Source organism: Toxorhynchites rutilus, chromosome 3 (genome assembly GCF_029784135.1).
Source record: "Toxorhynchites rutilus septentrionalis strain SRP chromosome 3, ASM2978413v1, whole genome shotgun sequence".
In the NCBI taxonomy this organism is placed as follows: Eukaryota; Metazoa; Arthropoda; class Insecta; order Diptera; family Culicidae; genus Toxorhynchites; species Toxorhynchites rutilus.
This window is the reverse complement of record NC_073746.1, coordinates 260,508,130-260,524,867: the sequence shown is the minus strand read 5'-3', so window position 1 is coordinate 260,524,867 and position 16,738 is coordinate 260,508,130. Positions and strand designations below refer to the sequence as shown.

At 39.1% G+C, this 16,738-nt stretch overlaps 3 protein-coding genes across 9 annotated transcripts in view; 1 reads left to right on the top strand and 2 right to left on the bottom strand.

Moving 5' to 3' along the window:
- Positions 1-16,738, bottom strand: part of LOC129773136 (uncharacterized) — a 245,130-nt gene that overhangs the window by 95,482 nt on the left and 132,910 nt on the right. The window lies entirely within an intron of this gene.
- Positions 1-16,738, bottom strand: part of LOC129773126 (fructose-bisphosphate aldolase-like) — a 609,238-nt gene that overhangs the window by 545,369 nt on the left and 47,131 nt on the right. The gene's annotated exons all lie outside the window — the stretch shown is intronic.
- LOC129774168 (uncharacterized) lies at positions 1,832-16,299 on the top strand. The gene is made up of 8 exons (XM_055777864.1): positions 1,832-1,984; positions 2,044-2,205; positions 2,269-2,519; positions 2,576-2,817; positions 2,882-3,118; positions 15,350-15,617; positions 15,674-15,915; positions 15,993-16,299. Exons 2-8 carry the CDS (start codon positions 2,187-2,189, stop codon positions 16,237-16,239), a joined length of 1,506 nt encoding a protein of 501 aa, XP_055633839.1. The 5' UTR covers positions 1,832-1,984; positions 2,044-2,186; the 3' UTR covers positions 16,240-16,299.

Sequence of the window (16,738 nt, the reverse complement as noted above, 5' to 3'; positions counted from 1 at the left end):
TTTAGATAATGCTGGACATTTCACAACTATTCAATTGTTTATCTCAAGAAAAAAGTAATTTTATTCATTGTAATAGATGCGTATAAAAACCTATTAATTGATGTTCAGTGTTCAGTGTTCATATTTTCATATTACGCTCCATATATTCCTGTTAGACGAAGTCCAAGGAAACCACGGGTAACCCCGCCATATGAAGAAAGTCTCTTTTTTATTCCAAATTTGTATGATTTAATAAAGTTTCTGACTTAAGTAATTTAAAAATATTTTTTTTTTTTTGGAGATAAGCTCCCACTTTAATCACAGTTAAGATAGAACTAACTTCACAATGATTAGCCTCTTGATAAAATTTCAATAGTTTACAATATTCTACAATATTCTCGTAATCGATCCGGGTGACGAGATGATGTGTTGATGTTATCCGGATGGCGTGAGAATGTTTATCGATCGTCTGCTGGCTGATCATTATTATGATGACTGACATTTTGTTTATCGCGAGTGTCGCGTTAACTTATGCAATACTCTTTACTAAATATTAAATAGTAAATATAAACCACACAGTCAATCAATCAGCAGCTTATTTATTTTTCGTAATTAAGTAAGAGAATTATTTATTTGAATAAAAATAAATATTTAAATGAAATCTTTTTTCTTAATTTATCGACCAATTTTGTGATACCACCTAGATAAAACGATGTCCGTTTAGAAAGCAACCTTAACGAATTAACTTATGCCTGTGGTTGTTCCGTTTTCTCAACATTTTCTAAACAAAAAAAAATTGCACCATTCGAAATGTATCCCTAGCAAATATTTGGTGTGACCGCCACTGTTCCATATCTTTGCGAAAATACAGTTTGGCCTTTCGAATCAGTCAGCTTTTGCAGTGTTGTCATATCGATTTTGGCCCAACACTTGCATAGTTGCCTTGTGGCTACAGATGTAGTCAAATTGACGTATGTTTGCATAAACCATCGTAGCCTTCGGATTCTCTAGATTCTGCAGGTGAATATTTATCACAGTAAACCAAACCTTCAATTGCTTAGAGACGTGGATGGGAAGGAAACCCGGAATGCACTTGATCTACATGTATACGAAAGGTGATTTGATAAGTTCAATTCAAGTTTTTGCTTAATTCGGTAGGTTTCATTAAGACAATGACCAGAGACGTCTATATATCTGCAACAAAAATTGGTCTCAGATGTTTCAGGAAAAGTAAAATTTAAGTGTGAGAATAAATATTCTTCTGGATCATGTTTGTCTTGGTGACGTCTAATTGTTTGAAAATGCTTCCTGTGCACGTGGGTGACGTTCAAATTGAACCTCTATTGAACTGAAAAGAGCCAGCATATCATGTTCCCCACTAACATTTTTCTTTTGTGTTCCCCACTGACATTTCTGTCTGAGTTTTTCCTAATAAGCTTAGCATATTGAGCACCCCGGTGCTATTGTGTTTATTGATGTAGGGGATGAAATCAATAATGCTGTTCATATTGGTATTTTGCTTCCATGGGTGCCTTGTCTGAAAATTTACAGTTTTGTTCGAATGATGGTCATCTTGCAGGCCGGATCTTTGGATTATTCTATCTGGGCATATGCTGAAACAAATACCTGTAAATCATATGCTGTAACCCCGATGTCAACGTCTTAAACCGAAGAACATTATATTTGAAAGATTCAGAAAAAAAATATCGAAAATTTAATGGCGTAAAACTATCTTATATTTGCAGGCGGAAACTTGTTTCTGATCGTATAACATAAAAGTGGTCCTGAATTTATCTCTCTTTTTTCTGGTCTTGTTTTTGGTTGCCATATCCATTGCGCAGAAATGTTTTGATGTTCGATTCAATGAGAATGGCCCGAATTCATTATTTATTGAATAACGCCAATGAAATGATTACGATGTCATTTTATAAGATAGTTTAAATCAAACCAGAACCATGACCGGAGAACAAAAAACCGAAAGTTTATTCTATTAATCTGTTTCCAGGTAACGCCACCATGTGGTGAGTCAACTAGCGAAATATTTATCCAAGTGTTATTTTTCAGTGTCAACTGTTTGAATATGAAATGATATCAATGTTTTAGCTTATCTGGAGCGCAAAGTCGTAGCACCGTAGCCACTTTCGTGAGAACTATAAAATCCGGATTACACCAACAGAGTACTATCAGTATTATTTAGCATCACAATCATGAAGCTTCTAATAGCAGGTGAGTATGAATATTGAACTTTTCGACAACATCGATCAATCAAATGGGTATTTTGGTTCACAGTTACTATCCTGGCTTTAGTAAAGCTATCAAGCCAAGCCGATTATTGTAATAAGGCGCTGTGTAAAAAAGACAAGCATGTCGCCTGCAATGGACTTACTTCTCTGAGCCCATCATGCGGTGCGAAAGCCGAAATGGTCGTCCTGGATGACAAGCTCAAAACTCTGATCGTTGATAAACATAATCAGCTTCGTAGCAAAATCGCCAGTGGTAAGCAAGCACCTTATCCACAAGCTGCTCGTATGGCAACAATGGTATGTATCCAAAAACTCTCGTAAAGAACATATCTCGTAACAGATAATGTTTGTAGCAATGGAATGCTGAATTGGCAGATATTGCTGTCCACAACGCAAGAAGCTGTAATTTCGCTCACGACAAGTGTCGCAACACCAATGCCTTCAATGCAGCCGGCCAAAATCTTGCCATTAAATCCTACTACGGGCAAACATTCACAGATACTGAACTTATTAATGGATTCATTGATGCTTGGTATGATGAATATTCCGACGCAAATCCAAGTTTTGTTGCCAAATATCCAGAGAATTATAGCGGGTAACTTAAGCAACTTTCCTGATGAGTATTGTACGGTTATTTTTATGTATCCTTTTTTTTGTAGACCGATGATTGGACACTTCACCCAAGTCGTTTCGGCCAGTAGCACACAAGTGGGTTGTGCGCTGGTTAGCTATGAGACTGCACCTTGGTTGAACAAATATTTCGTGTGTAACTACGCCCGGACCAACATCATCGGCCTGCCAGTTTACGAGGCTGGAAACTCCTGCTCCAAGTGTACGGAGGGTTGCAACCCGAACTACCCTGGTTTGTGCAATCCATCGGAACCGATCGATCCAAGGCTCTAAGGATATTGTGACTATATAAGAATTATATATTTGCAATAAATTAAAAGTTATTTTCTGATCTATCTCGTGTTATTCTTCATTGTCGTCGGTTTGTTTTTATTTATACATTTTTTGTGAGCTGCCAAGATTTTTTTTAACAAATGAATTCAACAACTAATGAAGGTGCAATTAGACAACACACTCAATATTTCTTTTTTTACACAGAATTTTTGAGCTCTGTCCAGTTGTATTCACACGAAATGATTTTTGGACATCGATCGTTATACTTCTTCTGTTCATTTGTTTTTACAAGAGGTTGGTTTACGGTCCTTGTCTCGTGGTATTGGCCAATACTCAAATCACCGTTAGGGAAGTTACTGAGGATATAAACATATCGGTTGACTCGTGCCATTCCACCAACGCTTAGGGGCACGGGACGGGTCGCCGCGAAATTCGTCTCAAAATTACTCAATTTCGATCAAATACAGCATCGCATCGCTAAGAAGCTGTTGGACTCTGTCCGCGACGATCCAAATTTGCTCCAGAGGGACGTATCTGGTGACGAATAGTTATAACGTGGAAACCAAAGTTCAATCATCCCAATGAAATCTGCTGAATTGGGATTGTCAAAAATCGAAGACAAGCAAAAAAAAACGTGAAAGTTGCAGCTTACCGATCTTTTCGTTCGCACCAACATGGCGCCACAAAAATTCGAATAACGAGTATACGTAACCAGCGGAAATTTAAAAGAAGCGACAGTTTTTGAAAAGACCTCGTATATAACAGTTTGATTCAATTCATATTATATAGCCATCATTACAGTTCAAACTATCCCTTGAACCAATCAAATGACAAACAATGTCGTGAAAGCAGCTTTTCTCCCTGAACACAAAAATAACGTTGTGTCCCACGTGCTGCTTCGTATAAACACAATTGGTACAAATATAGCTATCCGCCGATTCTATTCCTTCTTTCGCTTGTCTTCTTGTTACTGAAAATAATGAGGAAGACACTCTACTATAAGCCCATACGTCAATCTATCCAGCGGAGCAAACGATTTCGATATTTCTTTTTTTTATGAACTTTTTATCGATATGAACCATGTTATGGAGCTATATAACTTCTAAAGTGCACGCTGGAGCAAACTTTGAGGATGCATAACTTCTTAAAAACTTGACATAGAAGCATCGAAATAGCATATATCGAATGTACCAAAATTGTACTTCAAGAAAATGTATGGGTTCTGTACCTTACTTCAAAAAATAAAATATTTATCTCATTACAAATTCTGAAAATTATTCATATTGATTTTATGACAACAGATTCGGATTCCTTGTCGAATTCTTATCTGATTTCATGTATATGTGCCTATCTTTAAGTGAAAAAACAGTATTCATGATTTAAATATGTTTTATTTTTTTTATATAAATCGTTTATTTTTACAGGCTCAGTTACATTAGTTTAAAGGAGCCGAATTATTAAATATATGTTTTAAAACTATACATAAATAATTTTCCTAACACTATGGTTAGTAAGGTGGAAAACCGATTACTCGCGGTTTACTCGAGTTTAGAGGGTGACATATTCTTTCAGGAAAGGGATGGGATATAAGGGAATTGTTACAATGTTGATGATCACACTCGATTCTTAAATCTATTCGTATATCTATTGTATATTTACATTTCAACTTATTTTGCTGTTTATACCAAGGGGGCCAATCGCTCGCAATGGATGAAAAGGAGGGTATAAGGACATAGGTACAATCACACACGACGATCGATAGCTTTAAGGAAAACATATATTTGGGTCATGTAATCAAGGTTTAACCGAGCCAACACATCTCTCACCGGCACATTGGGCTGTCTTCCTCGGGCCCGAAGGGAGTTTTCTAAATTCGATCTGGCAACAAGATACACCTCGCACGACCAAACAACATGCTCGATGTCGTGATAACCTTGACCACAGACGCAGAGATTGTTGCTGGCAAGATTGAAACGAAAGAGAAGCGCATCTAACGAACAGTGATTGGACATGAGTCGGGAGAAGGTGCGAATAAAGTCCCGACTCAAGTCCAGACTTTTGAACCACGGTTTGAGGCTAACCTTAGGGATAATCGAGTGAAACCACCGGCCCAATTCATCTTCGTTCCATTTGCGTTGCCAGTTAACGATGGTATTTTTACGGACTAAAGAAACAAATTCATTGAAGGCGATTTGACGCTGGTAAATGTCGCCTTCAATCGCACCTACCTTTGCTAATGAGTCAGCCCTCTCATTACCCGGAATTGAGCAATGAGAAGGGACCCAGACAAAGGTAATGACATAACAGCGTCTGGATAAAGCACTCAAAATTTCTCGTATTCTCTCAAGGAAGTACGGCGAGTGCTTTTCCGGCCTCACTGAACGGATAGCTTCGACAGAGCTAAGACTATCCGTTACAATGTAATAGTGTTCAACAGGTCGTGAGGCGACGCTGTCCGGCGCCCAGTATATCGCTGCCAATTCAGCAATATACACTGAGCAAGGATTCTGAAGACTGTGTGGGAGGTGCTAAAAATTTCGTTGAACACTCCAAATCCTGTGGACTCATTCATAGAGGACCCATCAGTAAAGTACATATTATCACAATTGATACCCCCACACTTTGAATCGAAGATCGTTGGTGCGATCCTCGATCGTTGATAATCTGAATATCCATGGATATCTTGCTTCATGGACAGATCAAAATGCACAGAGGAATTGATGTAGTCAGGGAAACAAACACGGTTGGGAATATATGATGAAGGATCAACCTGCATGGAGATGAATTCATGATATGAACTCATGAATCCGGAGTGAAAATTTAGCTCGAACAGCTGCTCAAAATTTCCGATCACCAATGGGTTCATAACCTTACACCGGATGAAGAACCGAAGAGATAATAATTTGAAGCGATCTTTTAGTGGGAGTACGCCTGCCAAAACCTCGAGACTCATGGTATGCGTTGAGGGCATACATCCCAACGCAATACGGAGACAAAGATACTGAATTCGTTCGAGTTTAATGAGGTGTGTTTTGGCAGCTGATTGAAAACAGAAACTGCCATACTCAATCACTGAGAGAATAGTTGTTCGATACAACATTATAAGATCTTCGGGAAGGGCTCCCCACCAGGTGCCGGTAATTGTACGGAGAAAGTTTATTCTTTGTTGACATTTTTTACTAAGATACCTAATATGGGCCCCTCAAGTACATTTGGAGTCGAACCAGACCCCAAGATACTTGAATGACATAGCATGAGTGATCGGTTTACCCAAAAGTTGAAGCTTTGGTTTTGCTGGTCTATGCTTCCTAGAAAAAACCACCATCTCTGTTTTTTCCGTGGAGAATTCGATCCCTAGCCCAATGGCCCAGGTTGAAAAATTGTTCAAAGTATCTTGTAAGGGTCCTTGCAGGTCGGATTCGTTTGATCCTACGACAGACACCACTCCATCATCTGCAAGTTGTCTTAGGCTGCAATTTTGTGTAAGGCAATTGTCGATGTCGCTTACATAGAAGTTGTACAAAAGGGGGCTTAAACATGAGCCCTGGGGGAGTCCCATGTAGGAGATCCGACTTACTGTCGAATCCCCGTGAGAAAAATTCAAATGTTTCTCACAAAGCAAGTTATATAACATAGTATTCAATAGAGGCGGCAGACCCCGAGAGTGTAATTTGTCTGACAGGACCTCTATTGAAACTGAATCAAAGGCCCCCTTTATGTCCAAGAATACTGAAGCCATTTGTTTTTTTCCGGCGTAAGCCATTTGAATTTCTGAAGAAAGCAACGCAAGACAATCATTCGTCCCCTTGCCCCTGCGGAACCCATATTGTGTATCTGAGAGTAGGCCATTCGTTTCAACCCATCGATCAAGGCGAAACAAGATCATTTTCTCCAACAATTTCCGTATACAAGACAGCATTGCTATTGGGCGGTACGAATTGAAGTCGGACGCGGGTTTTCCGGGTTTTTGAATAGTTCCGGATGATTGGAGACAAGTGCGAATTATAGCACTTGTCTCCAATCATCCGGAACAACATTATACTCCAGAAACTTATTGAATAAATTCAACAAGCGATGTTTGGCCACATCGAGGAGGTTTTTCAACAAGTTGAACTTAATTCTATCCGATCCTGGAGCCGAATTGTTACTTGAAAGGAGAGCAAGAGAGAATTCTACCATCGAAAACTCGGAATCAAGATCGCACCTATCTTGTGATATATCTCGAACAATTCTTTGCACGGGAGCGAAATCGGGACAAACCTTTCGCGCAAAATTAAAAATCCATCGATGTGAATGTTCCTCGCTTTCATTCGATGAAGAGCGATTTCTCATGTTTCGAGCCACTTTCCATAATTTTTTCATTGACGTTTCTCGTGACAAACCTCCCACGAAATTTCGCCAATAAGCACGTTTTTTACCTTTGATCAAGTTTTTAAATTGATTTTCAAGGTCTAAATACGTTTGAAAATTGTCAATGGTTCCTCGTTTCCGAAAAGCTTTAAATGCATTCGATTTTGCTACATAAAACTTTGAACATTGGCTATCCCACCATGGATTGGGAGGCCTTCGGTGAATGGTGGAACCTGGGATAGGTTTCGTTTGAGCGCGAACCGCGCTGTCATGGATCAAACGAGAAAGGAAGTTATACTCCTCCAATGGAGGTAAACCATCTCTGGAATTGATGGCTAGAGTAATCGCCTCCGCATATTTTTTCCAGTCAATGTGTCTTGTGAGGTCATATGCCATGTTTATAGATTCAGAAGAATTCGACCCAATGGTGATGGAAATTTTGATTGGCAAGTGGTCACTACCGTTGGGATCCTGGATTACATTCCACTTGCAATCTAACGATAGTGAATTCGAGCAAAGCGAGAGGTCAAGAGCACTTGGGTTAGCAGGAGGTTTAGGTACACGTGTTGTTTCCCCAGTGTTCAAAACGGTCATATTGAAGCTGTTACAAAGGTCATATATCATCGATGAACGATTGTCGTCGTACTGTTCCCCCCAGGCAGTTCCGTGAGAGTTGAAGTCTCCCAAGATCAATCGTGGCTCAGGAAGGAGTGAGCACATGTCAACAAGTTGCTTGCGGCTAACCGCAGCTCTCGGAGGCCAATACAAGCTGACAATACAGAGGTCTTTGCCTCTGATGTTTGCATGACAAGCAACAGCTTCAATCCCTCGAATAGGTGGAAGGTCAATTCGAAAAAATTAGTGGCACTTATTGATCCCCAATAGCACCCCTCCGTATCTGTCATCACGGTCCAAGCGTATAATATTAAAATCGTGGAAAGAGAGGCTTTCTCGCGAAGAAAGCCAAGTTTCGGACAGAGCAAAAACATCACAATTGAAGTTATGAATTAAAAATTTGAATGTATCCAATTTAGGCATAAGACTACGACAATTCCACTGTAAAACAGTGATATCTCCGACCTCTCTATTTGAATTAGACATCAAGAGAGATGATCATTGCAAGTAGGGGCCATGTTTGCATCAATTGCTGCAAAATTGTCTTTAGTACTGGAAGCATTGAGATGACAATGGTTCTGATGGAATCGGAAACATTAAAACACGTGAAGATTTGATCCACAAGGTCAGTCAACTTTATAAATCCCGATTGGGAAGTTGAGCTGGACGCAAAAAAAGGGACATTTGGGGTTTTTGATGTCCCCTCGAGTGCTGGGTCGTTCGAAGGTGAACTATTCCCACGGAAGCCAGGAGGAACCTGATTTTGCTTGTCCGCTGCACTCGATATTTTAGGCAAGCTAACATGGGGTACCACCGATGGGACTTGTCGTTGAACTTTGGGAGTGGACACATTTTTGCGCCGGGAATTCCCTTTGAAAATAAACGGTGTGCCCTAGTTAGCTGTATCCGCTTCCAATTCGTCAACTGGCAGTGAAGCAAAGACATTGTTCGTTGGTAATGGTTGTTGTTGAGCCAGTGGGGAAGCGCCCTTTAAAATATCCGCGAAAGTGCGTTTCGAGCGTTCCTTCAAAGAGCGCTTTTGTTTATCCCAGCGACTCTTGTAAGTTTCACAAGCTGAGAGCACGTGTGGGGATTCCCCGCAATATGGACACTTATGCTCAGTCGCACTGCAGGATTTCCCCTCATGTTGCTCTCCGCAAGTGGCACAGCGCTCCTTGTTGGCGCAATAAGCTGCTGTATGACCAACTGACTTGCATTTGTTGCAAGTCATGGGCTTTGGCACGAAGAGTCGCACCGGCAGCCTCAATTTGTCCACCATAACGTAGTCAGGGAGGCCCGACCAGCAAAAGTGACTCGAAACGAGTCGTACGGCGTAAATTTCTTTTCTACTCCTTCCTGGGTAATTTTTTCAAGTTGGCGACATTCCAAGATTTTGACTTCCATCGAAGGAAGCCTCTTGAACCTGCCAACTCCCATACTTTGTATAGTTTTGCACGTCAGACCCGTTTCAGATATAACGCCCCCAATTTCTACGTTATGGGAGGGAATAAAAACTCGATATTCGAGGATGAAATGATTATCTGCAACAATATCGTTCGCGTCCTTTCGGTTAGTCACGACAACTCGCAGTTTGTTCGGTCTTACTTTGCAAATTTCGGAAACAGAGGTGTATCTTTTCAGATCTGTCATAATATGTACGACCCTCAAGGCGTTACCATTAGGTTTGGGCCGGAAAAAAACAACCCAAGGACCAGCGCCAGGCGCATCGTCCGGATAAACCCTGACACGGGGAGCGGATACAATAGGAGAGGAATTCGAGGACAAGGTTTGAGTGGGGACAGTAACATCAGAGGGGGGAAGGAATGTCGATGATTGGGTGGAAGTATTGGAGGAATCAGGGGAAGGGTTTGCAATCTTTTTTTTTTTGGAGGGGGCTTGGTAGTGTGAGTTGACTCGTCCCCAGAAGAAGAATCTTCGGGCATAGGAGTCCGTTTAAGGGACTTACTACACCCTGCTTGAGCAAGCGAGGGGGAGTCTGAAATGTCCATGTCTAGACCCCCACCCTCCTCCATTCTTAGAACGAACGATTATTAGCTTTACAATTTTTTTATCTCACTTGTAAAAAAAAATAAAAAAAAACTTAAATAAAATAAAAATAATCACATAAATTTGTTGTTCCGATATGCGCTCTGTTACCCTATTAAGGGAGACACAAAAGTCACGCGCTAAGGAGACAACACAATAGCAGAAGTTATTATTGTACTCAACTGAGCGTCAACCACGTGTTGATGATGCCGTTATGGTTATTGATCCACTACAGACGCCGATCCAGACCACTGCAGAGGCGCTGCTTCCTCGGTTCTGGCTGCTTTGGGCACTTTGGGCACTAATTCACCACAGAACACACGAGAAAAAAAAAACCAACTCGTTGGGGAGAAGAGAAAAAAAAACTTCGAGAACAATGCTTGAGGAGTGATGAATAGCACATCCAGCTCCATCAAGTTTTTAGCGAGGAATGATTAAATATGTTGTACTCTTGAAATATTTCAACGAGACATTTGAATTAATCTACCTTGTAATTTTGTTAATCGGCACACTCACAAGACGGTAGATTAGATCAATCCCAATCATTTTTGTCTTATTCTGTGCAATATCTCCGTATTTGCAAAAAAAAATCTTTTCATAGACACTTTTGGATATCAAAATTTCTTTCCACAGACCAATTGGTTTTCATATGGTAAATTGAAGAAAAGTTCACTGATCTGTACATTCGTGGCATGAAAACTAACAACAAATCATCCCCAATCAGAACTGGTATGTCACATGTAACGTACCTTCTTAGTTTTTGGTGAAATTTTTATTTGAACTTTTGAAATTTCTACGATTTTTTTCCATCAAATATATCATCTAGTTTTTCTTATTGAGCTGTTGGGAAAAAGCACAAGATTTTTTTTGTCAAATTCGGAGACATTACGCAGAACAAGACAAAAATCATTATAATTGATCCAGTCTAAGATCTTGTGAGTGTGCCGATTGAAAAAATTACAAAGTAGATTTTTTTTTTTTTTTTTTATCTGTATTATAGTGATTTTCAACTCATTTGGCTGGTTCGTCACTTTTTACTTCCATTTTTGGAAGAATGTCGGGAGTGAGAATTGAACTCGTGACCTTTAGCGTGAGAGGCATGGATGTTACCACTACGCCAGATCGCCTCCACAAAGTAGATTAAATTAAATGCCTTGTTGAAATATTTCAAGAGTACAGCATATCCTAATCATAAATACTGTTTTTTTCACGTAAGTATAAACATATATACATGGAATCAGATAAGAATTCGACAAGGAATCTGAATCTGTTGTCATAAAATTTATATGAAAATTTTTCAGAATTTATAATAAGATAAGTATGTTAGTTTTTGAAGTAAGTTACAACACCCATACATTTTCTTGAAGTACAAGTTTGGTGCATTCGATATATGCTATTTTGGTAGTAGAATAATATTATTTTTTCTACGATTAGATGAAAGTTGACCCAATCTCACCCCTTAGAGGGGGTGACAATGAGTCAAAGTAGTGAATATTACTTTCTATTAAGAATTATGTTGAGAAATTAATCTCTCAACAATTTCAAGATAATTTGACAACATGTAAGTGTCTTGAATGATTTTTTTAGTTACGAAAATAGTTTCAATCCACATACAAGTGCGATGGAAATGATTAAATTTGAAGATGTTTCTTAATTCTGCCGTCGACGAGGTCTTCTGCCGTCGACGAGGTTTTCTGCCGTAGGGGTGGTGGGGGCAAATTGGTCATGAGGGGTGGTCACCTGCTTGTTTGGTAGTATAACTATTGACTATGGATGCCGTATTGATAGTCACCTTGTGTTAGAGGATTTTCATGACTTTTCAGTCACCCTGTACTTTAGTAGAGCTATCGCATGTCAAAATATGAATAAAAACAGAAATTTCTCTCTCGATAGCCATTCGGCCGTAGTTCTGTGCGCATGGTATCTAAGGAATTTCTCGTGAAATTTAGTTTATTCAATCTGATATGTTGGACAAATCATCAGTTTGAACGACTATTCACATATTTTAGGGGAGATGAACTGATATTTCGTTAAATCTCAGCGATTAATTAGCACAGAAATAACTTAGATGTGTGGGGGCAAAGTGGTCATAGGTGAATAACGATTTACAATATTCTGTTTACTAAAGCTCATATATCTCACCACATCCTGCTCTTGAATAGGTTCCTTTTGTAGCTTTGACCCTGAAAAAATATACCACTCCAAATAAACCAAGCACCCTTATGCGGAATGTCATGTGTTTCTTACTACGTTTTTGCATGTATGTGAAAATTTAAATTGAGACTCTAGGTGAATATGCCAAACTGATTTTATACATATACCTACTATATCAAATATGATTTGAACAAATTCGAACGGAAAAAACGCATAAGTCTATCCCATTTAGCTTTGATATGTACATGTGACCACTTCGCCGCCCCCACTAGGTGACCACTTTACCTTCAAGCAAAAAAAAGGTTCGTTTTTTCACCTTTTTTATAATGATGAAAAATTTTGAATTTTTATAGTAAAAGCCGTTTGGTATCTCAAACAACCACGATGAGTTCAACCTTAATATTCTTCGAATAACGGTAATTGAAGCGGTATGTGGACGCTGGAAATGGGCATATTCCTTAGGGTGGCCACTATGCCCCCACTTCCCCTAATTGAAAATATTGTTTTGTAGACGGCGACACAAAAATTTCAATGACTCAACAAAAGTGAGGTTTGATGGAGCAGTGCGTTAGGCTTTTGTACATGCGAGGTAACTCCGTTTGTTGCTGCATTTAAAAAGTATTTGGACGAAGACGAAACTGCATAAAACACCGAACATGCTTCGTATGAGAGCATCTTTAACGGTTAGAGAGGTCATTAAAACAACATAGGAGAAGATTAAAATTACCTGATTGCAAGCATTTTAGACCAGAGCTTCAAGTCAGACCATTTAGAAGTACTCGAAACGGAAACAGCCAGACAAAAAATTACTTGGTTGGGCAAAAAAATCTTGGAAGTCTTGGAAGCACGTTTGACAGAAACTCCACCAACGATAGCCTCTTTTGCAAGAGTGAGGTTCTCCTAGAACCCTCTCAATTCGATTTCCTTGGGAGCTGCGAGGCATCCGAAATAGATGGAGAATATGGCCAAATGACCTTCAACTAACTGGAAATCATGTCGGGCTTACTCCACTCAAAGGGTGACGGTCTTACCCCAACAGCATACATTTTATAAGGAGACTACTTCTATTAATTTATAGCTTTAACTTAACTCAACTTGAATACCAGCGATAGTTATTAATCCAGGGGACAAATTGTAGACCAACGAAAGAGGATTTGAAGAATAAATGTTTAAATTCCACTACCGAAAAAATACATCCGGTTGCACATCATCGGCAGTCGCCTTTTTTTATTAATATTTTAGCATTTGACGAATCACGGTGGGTTGAATTTGATTTAAAACGTTTAAAATAATAAATACAGTGTACAGTGTTCAAAAACACAGTTAATTAGAGGTTTCTAGTAATACTCAAGGGGTACCGGTTTTACCCCCAGTGACGGGCGTACCCCCAGTTCCCCTACATAGTTACAATTAGCAAAGTTTGCTAGGGTTTATATTTTAGCTCCTTGCAAGTAGTGTTTACCGTCAAAGACTGTGCTTTGAAGCTGGTCTGGTGTACGAAGCAAAGCATAGTCTATTGCTGCCATCAACTGTTGAACATATATTATACACTAGCTGACCCCTACTGCAACTTCGTCCCGCCCAAAATATATTCTTTGTTATCAATACCTTCAATATCTTTTTCAACCACTTGCAAATAACATGTTTCTAAATCGGACAATTCTTTCCTCGAGTTTTGCTCTTATCAACATATTCGGTGTCTATTTTTATTTATATAGATAGAAGAAGACATAGGAGTGCGTTTTATCACATTAAAATCTATTTCCACTTTTGAACAAAGATCAATTTCCTTAACGCAAACATCAAATATACTAATGGGGAATTTTCCGAATTTTCCCATTTTCCTTCAGAGTTTTCCGAAAATTTTCAATTGGCATATTTGGTTAAAATATGTGTAATATTTTTATGGGACCCCCTCACCATTCCAGAGGAGGAAGGGGTGTCATACCATTATAGAAACATTCCTCGTACCCAAAACTCTCAAATCCCAAACAGTACATTTCCTTGATTATTTCTCGAGTTATGCAGAAGTTTGTGTTTCGTTTGTATGGCAGCCCCCTTTTCCCTTAGAGAGGGGTGTCGGTGTGTCGAACCACCATAGAAACATTTATTGCTCCCTAAAACCTCCGTATGCCAAATTTGGTTCCATTTGCTTGATTAGTTCTCGAGTTATTCAGCCCTCCTCTCCTTCCGAGAGGGGGGAGGATTGTCAAACCCCTATAGAAACAATTATTGCCTCCTAAATCCTTCACATGCCAAATTTGGTTCCGTTTGCTTGATACGTTCTTGAGTTGTGCAGAATTTTTTCATTTGTATGCCAGACAACACGATTTTTTTTACAAATATCTAGACTAGAATACACCCTCATATGTTTATATACCACAATAAGCATTTGTTCAAGCGTGTCCTGAATTGATCCTGCACATGGACTATGGCAAGCAGTTGGGCTGGTAGAACTTTCTCTCTTTAAGGATGAAAATCCGTACTGTAAAATACCAGTAAAAATAATTTAAAAAAATAAACGCTAGTTGCGCTGAAATAAAATATTCGCGTCTTTTTTGTGTTCAGCTTTTACTGCTGTACATGGCCAGCAGTAAAAGCTGAACACAAAAAAAATGTCCTATGATCAACACAATATTCTGTGTTCTCAAAATTTTTCGTTATCGTCGAGTTAATCTGAAATGAATAAAAAACAAGTATTGCATTTTACTCAACAATCGTTTCACTGTCTATCAGCAATGTAGGCAGTTGATAGTAAATATACTTTGTTCGCGAATGTAATAAATTAATGAACATGTCTCGTTTGTGACAAACATATCTTTTAGACGCGAACTGTACTGTTTTCTGCGTGGATATTTGGAATATTTGTTTAGCTGTTTCGGTGTACGCAAAACATCTATTCTCAATTGATTTCATGGTTTGTGAAAGCGCCACAGTTTCCTATAAAATTCGATACTATTTTGAAGAACATCATCAGTCTTTGAATCAACGACGACATGAAGCTTCTAATAACAGGTGAGTCCCAATTAATTCTCTTGAATAAAAAACATAACTTTAAGAGTGTTTCGGATTACAGTTACTGTCTTGGCTTTGGTAGAACTATCTACCCAAACTAATTACTGCGATAAAGCACTATGTGGACCAAAAAAACATGTTAGCTGCAATGGATTGACTTCGTTGGCCCCATCGTGTGGCTCGGAGGCCAAGGTCATCCCCATGGATGATAAGCTGAAGGCTTTGATCCTTAATAAGCACAATGAGTTCCGCAGTAAGATTGCTACGGGAAAACAAGCACCGTACTTACCAGCTGCTCGTATGACTACAATGGTATGTATCGAAGAACTCTTGTGGAGAACATTAGTTCTAACAAAAGATACTTGCAGCTATGGGATACTGAGTTGGAAAATCTTGCTGGCGCCAACGCCATGAGCTGTAATTTCGGTCACGACCAGTGTCGCAATACTGATGCCTTCAACGCAGCCGGCCAGAATATCGCCATCAAATCGTACTACGGAAAGACGTACACTGACGAAGAGATTATTACTGGATTCATTGATGCATGGTATAATGAATTCGCTAATGCTAACCAAGCTATTATAGACAAATATCCGAAAGATTACAAAGGGTAAACATTCGACCCAACTTCCATGGCCGATTGAATAAGTAGTTGGTATAATCCGTTTTTTCACTTTTTTTTTCTAGACCGATGATGGGACATTTCACCCAAGTCGTTTCAGACCGTGCCGCTAAAGTAGGTTGTTCATTAGTTCAATACAAGACGGATGGAAAGTGGATCAACAAGCTCATGACATGTGATTACTCCATAACCAACGTTGTCGGCCAGCCAATTTACGAGGCTGGAAACGCCTGCTCCAAGTGTACGAAGGGCTGCAACCCGCAGTATCCTGGATTGTGCAATCCATCTGAACCGATTAACGCAAGAATTTAGAAAATTGGGGTTCAATTCAAATTTGAAGCTATGAAATAAATGAAGTTTTCTCAAAGCATATGAACCACATTTAATTATCGTTGTTGGTTTAGTGATACCATTGATGGGGGTGAAAATGGGTTATGGGGGTGAAATTGGGTCAAAAATGGAGAAACTTACTATTAGTAATATCTTGACAGATATTTCGAATATTTTTGAAAGCTGTGAGCCCTTTAATAGGAGACATATTTCACCAAATTCCAATGCATAATACTTTACTGTAGTACAAACATTTTTTATTTAATAATTTATCAAAGTTTGACGTGTAAATAGCCGTTTTAGCGAATTTCAATATTTTCGGAATAATCTCTTATTTGCACTGAGTGGGGGTGAATATGGGTTAAGCACAAAATTGAATTCCATGCCAAACCGATATAGTGAATGTCAGGTTGGTAGTTTTATTCCTCAAAATGGCCTTTTCCAATAATTCATAACTTCCGAACTACTAGACCGATTTAGA

Coding starts and splice junctions, on each gene's coding strand:
- LOC129774168 (XM_055777864.1), top strand. Junction 2,520..2,575: donor CTGCTCGTATGGCAACAATG/GTATGTATCCAA, acceptor TAATGTTTGTAG/CAATGGAATGCTGAATTGGC. Junction 2,818..2,881: donor TATCCAGAGAATTATAGCGG/GTAACTTAAGCA, acceptor TTTTTTTTGTAG/ACCGATGATTGGACACTTCA.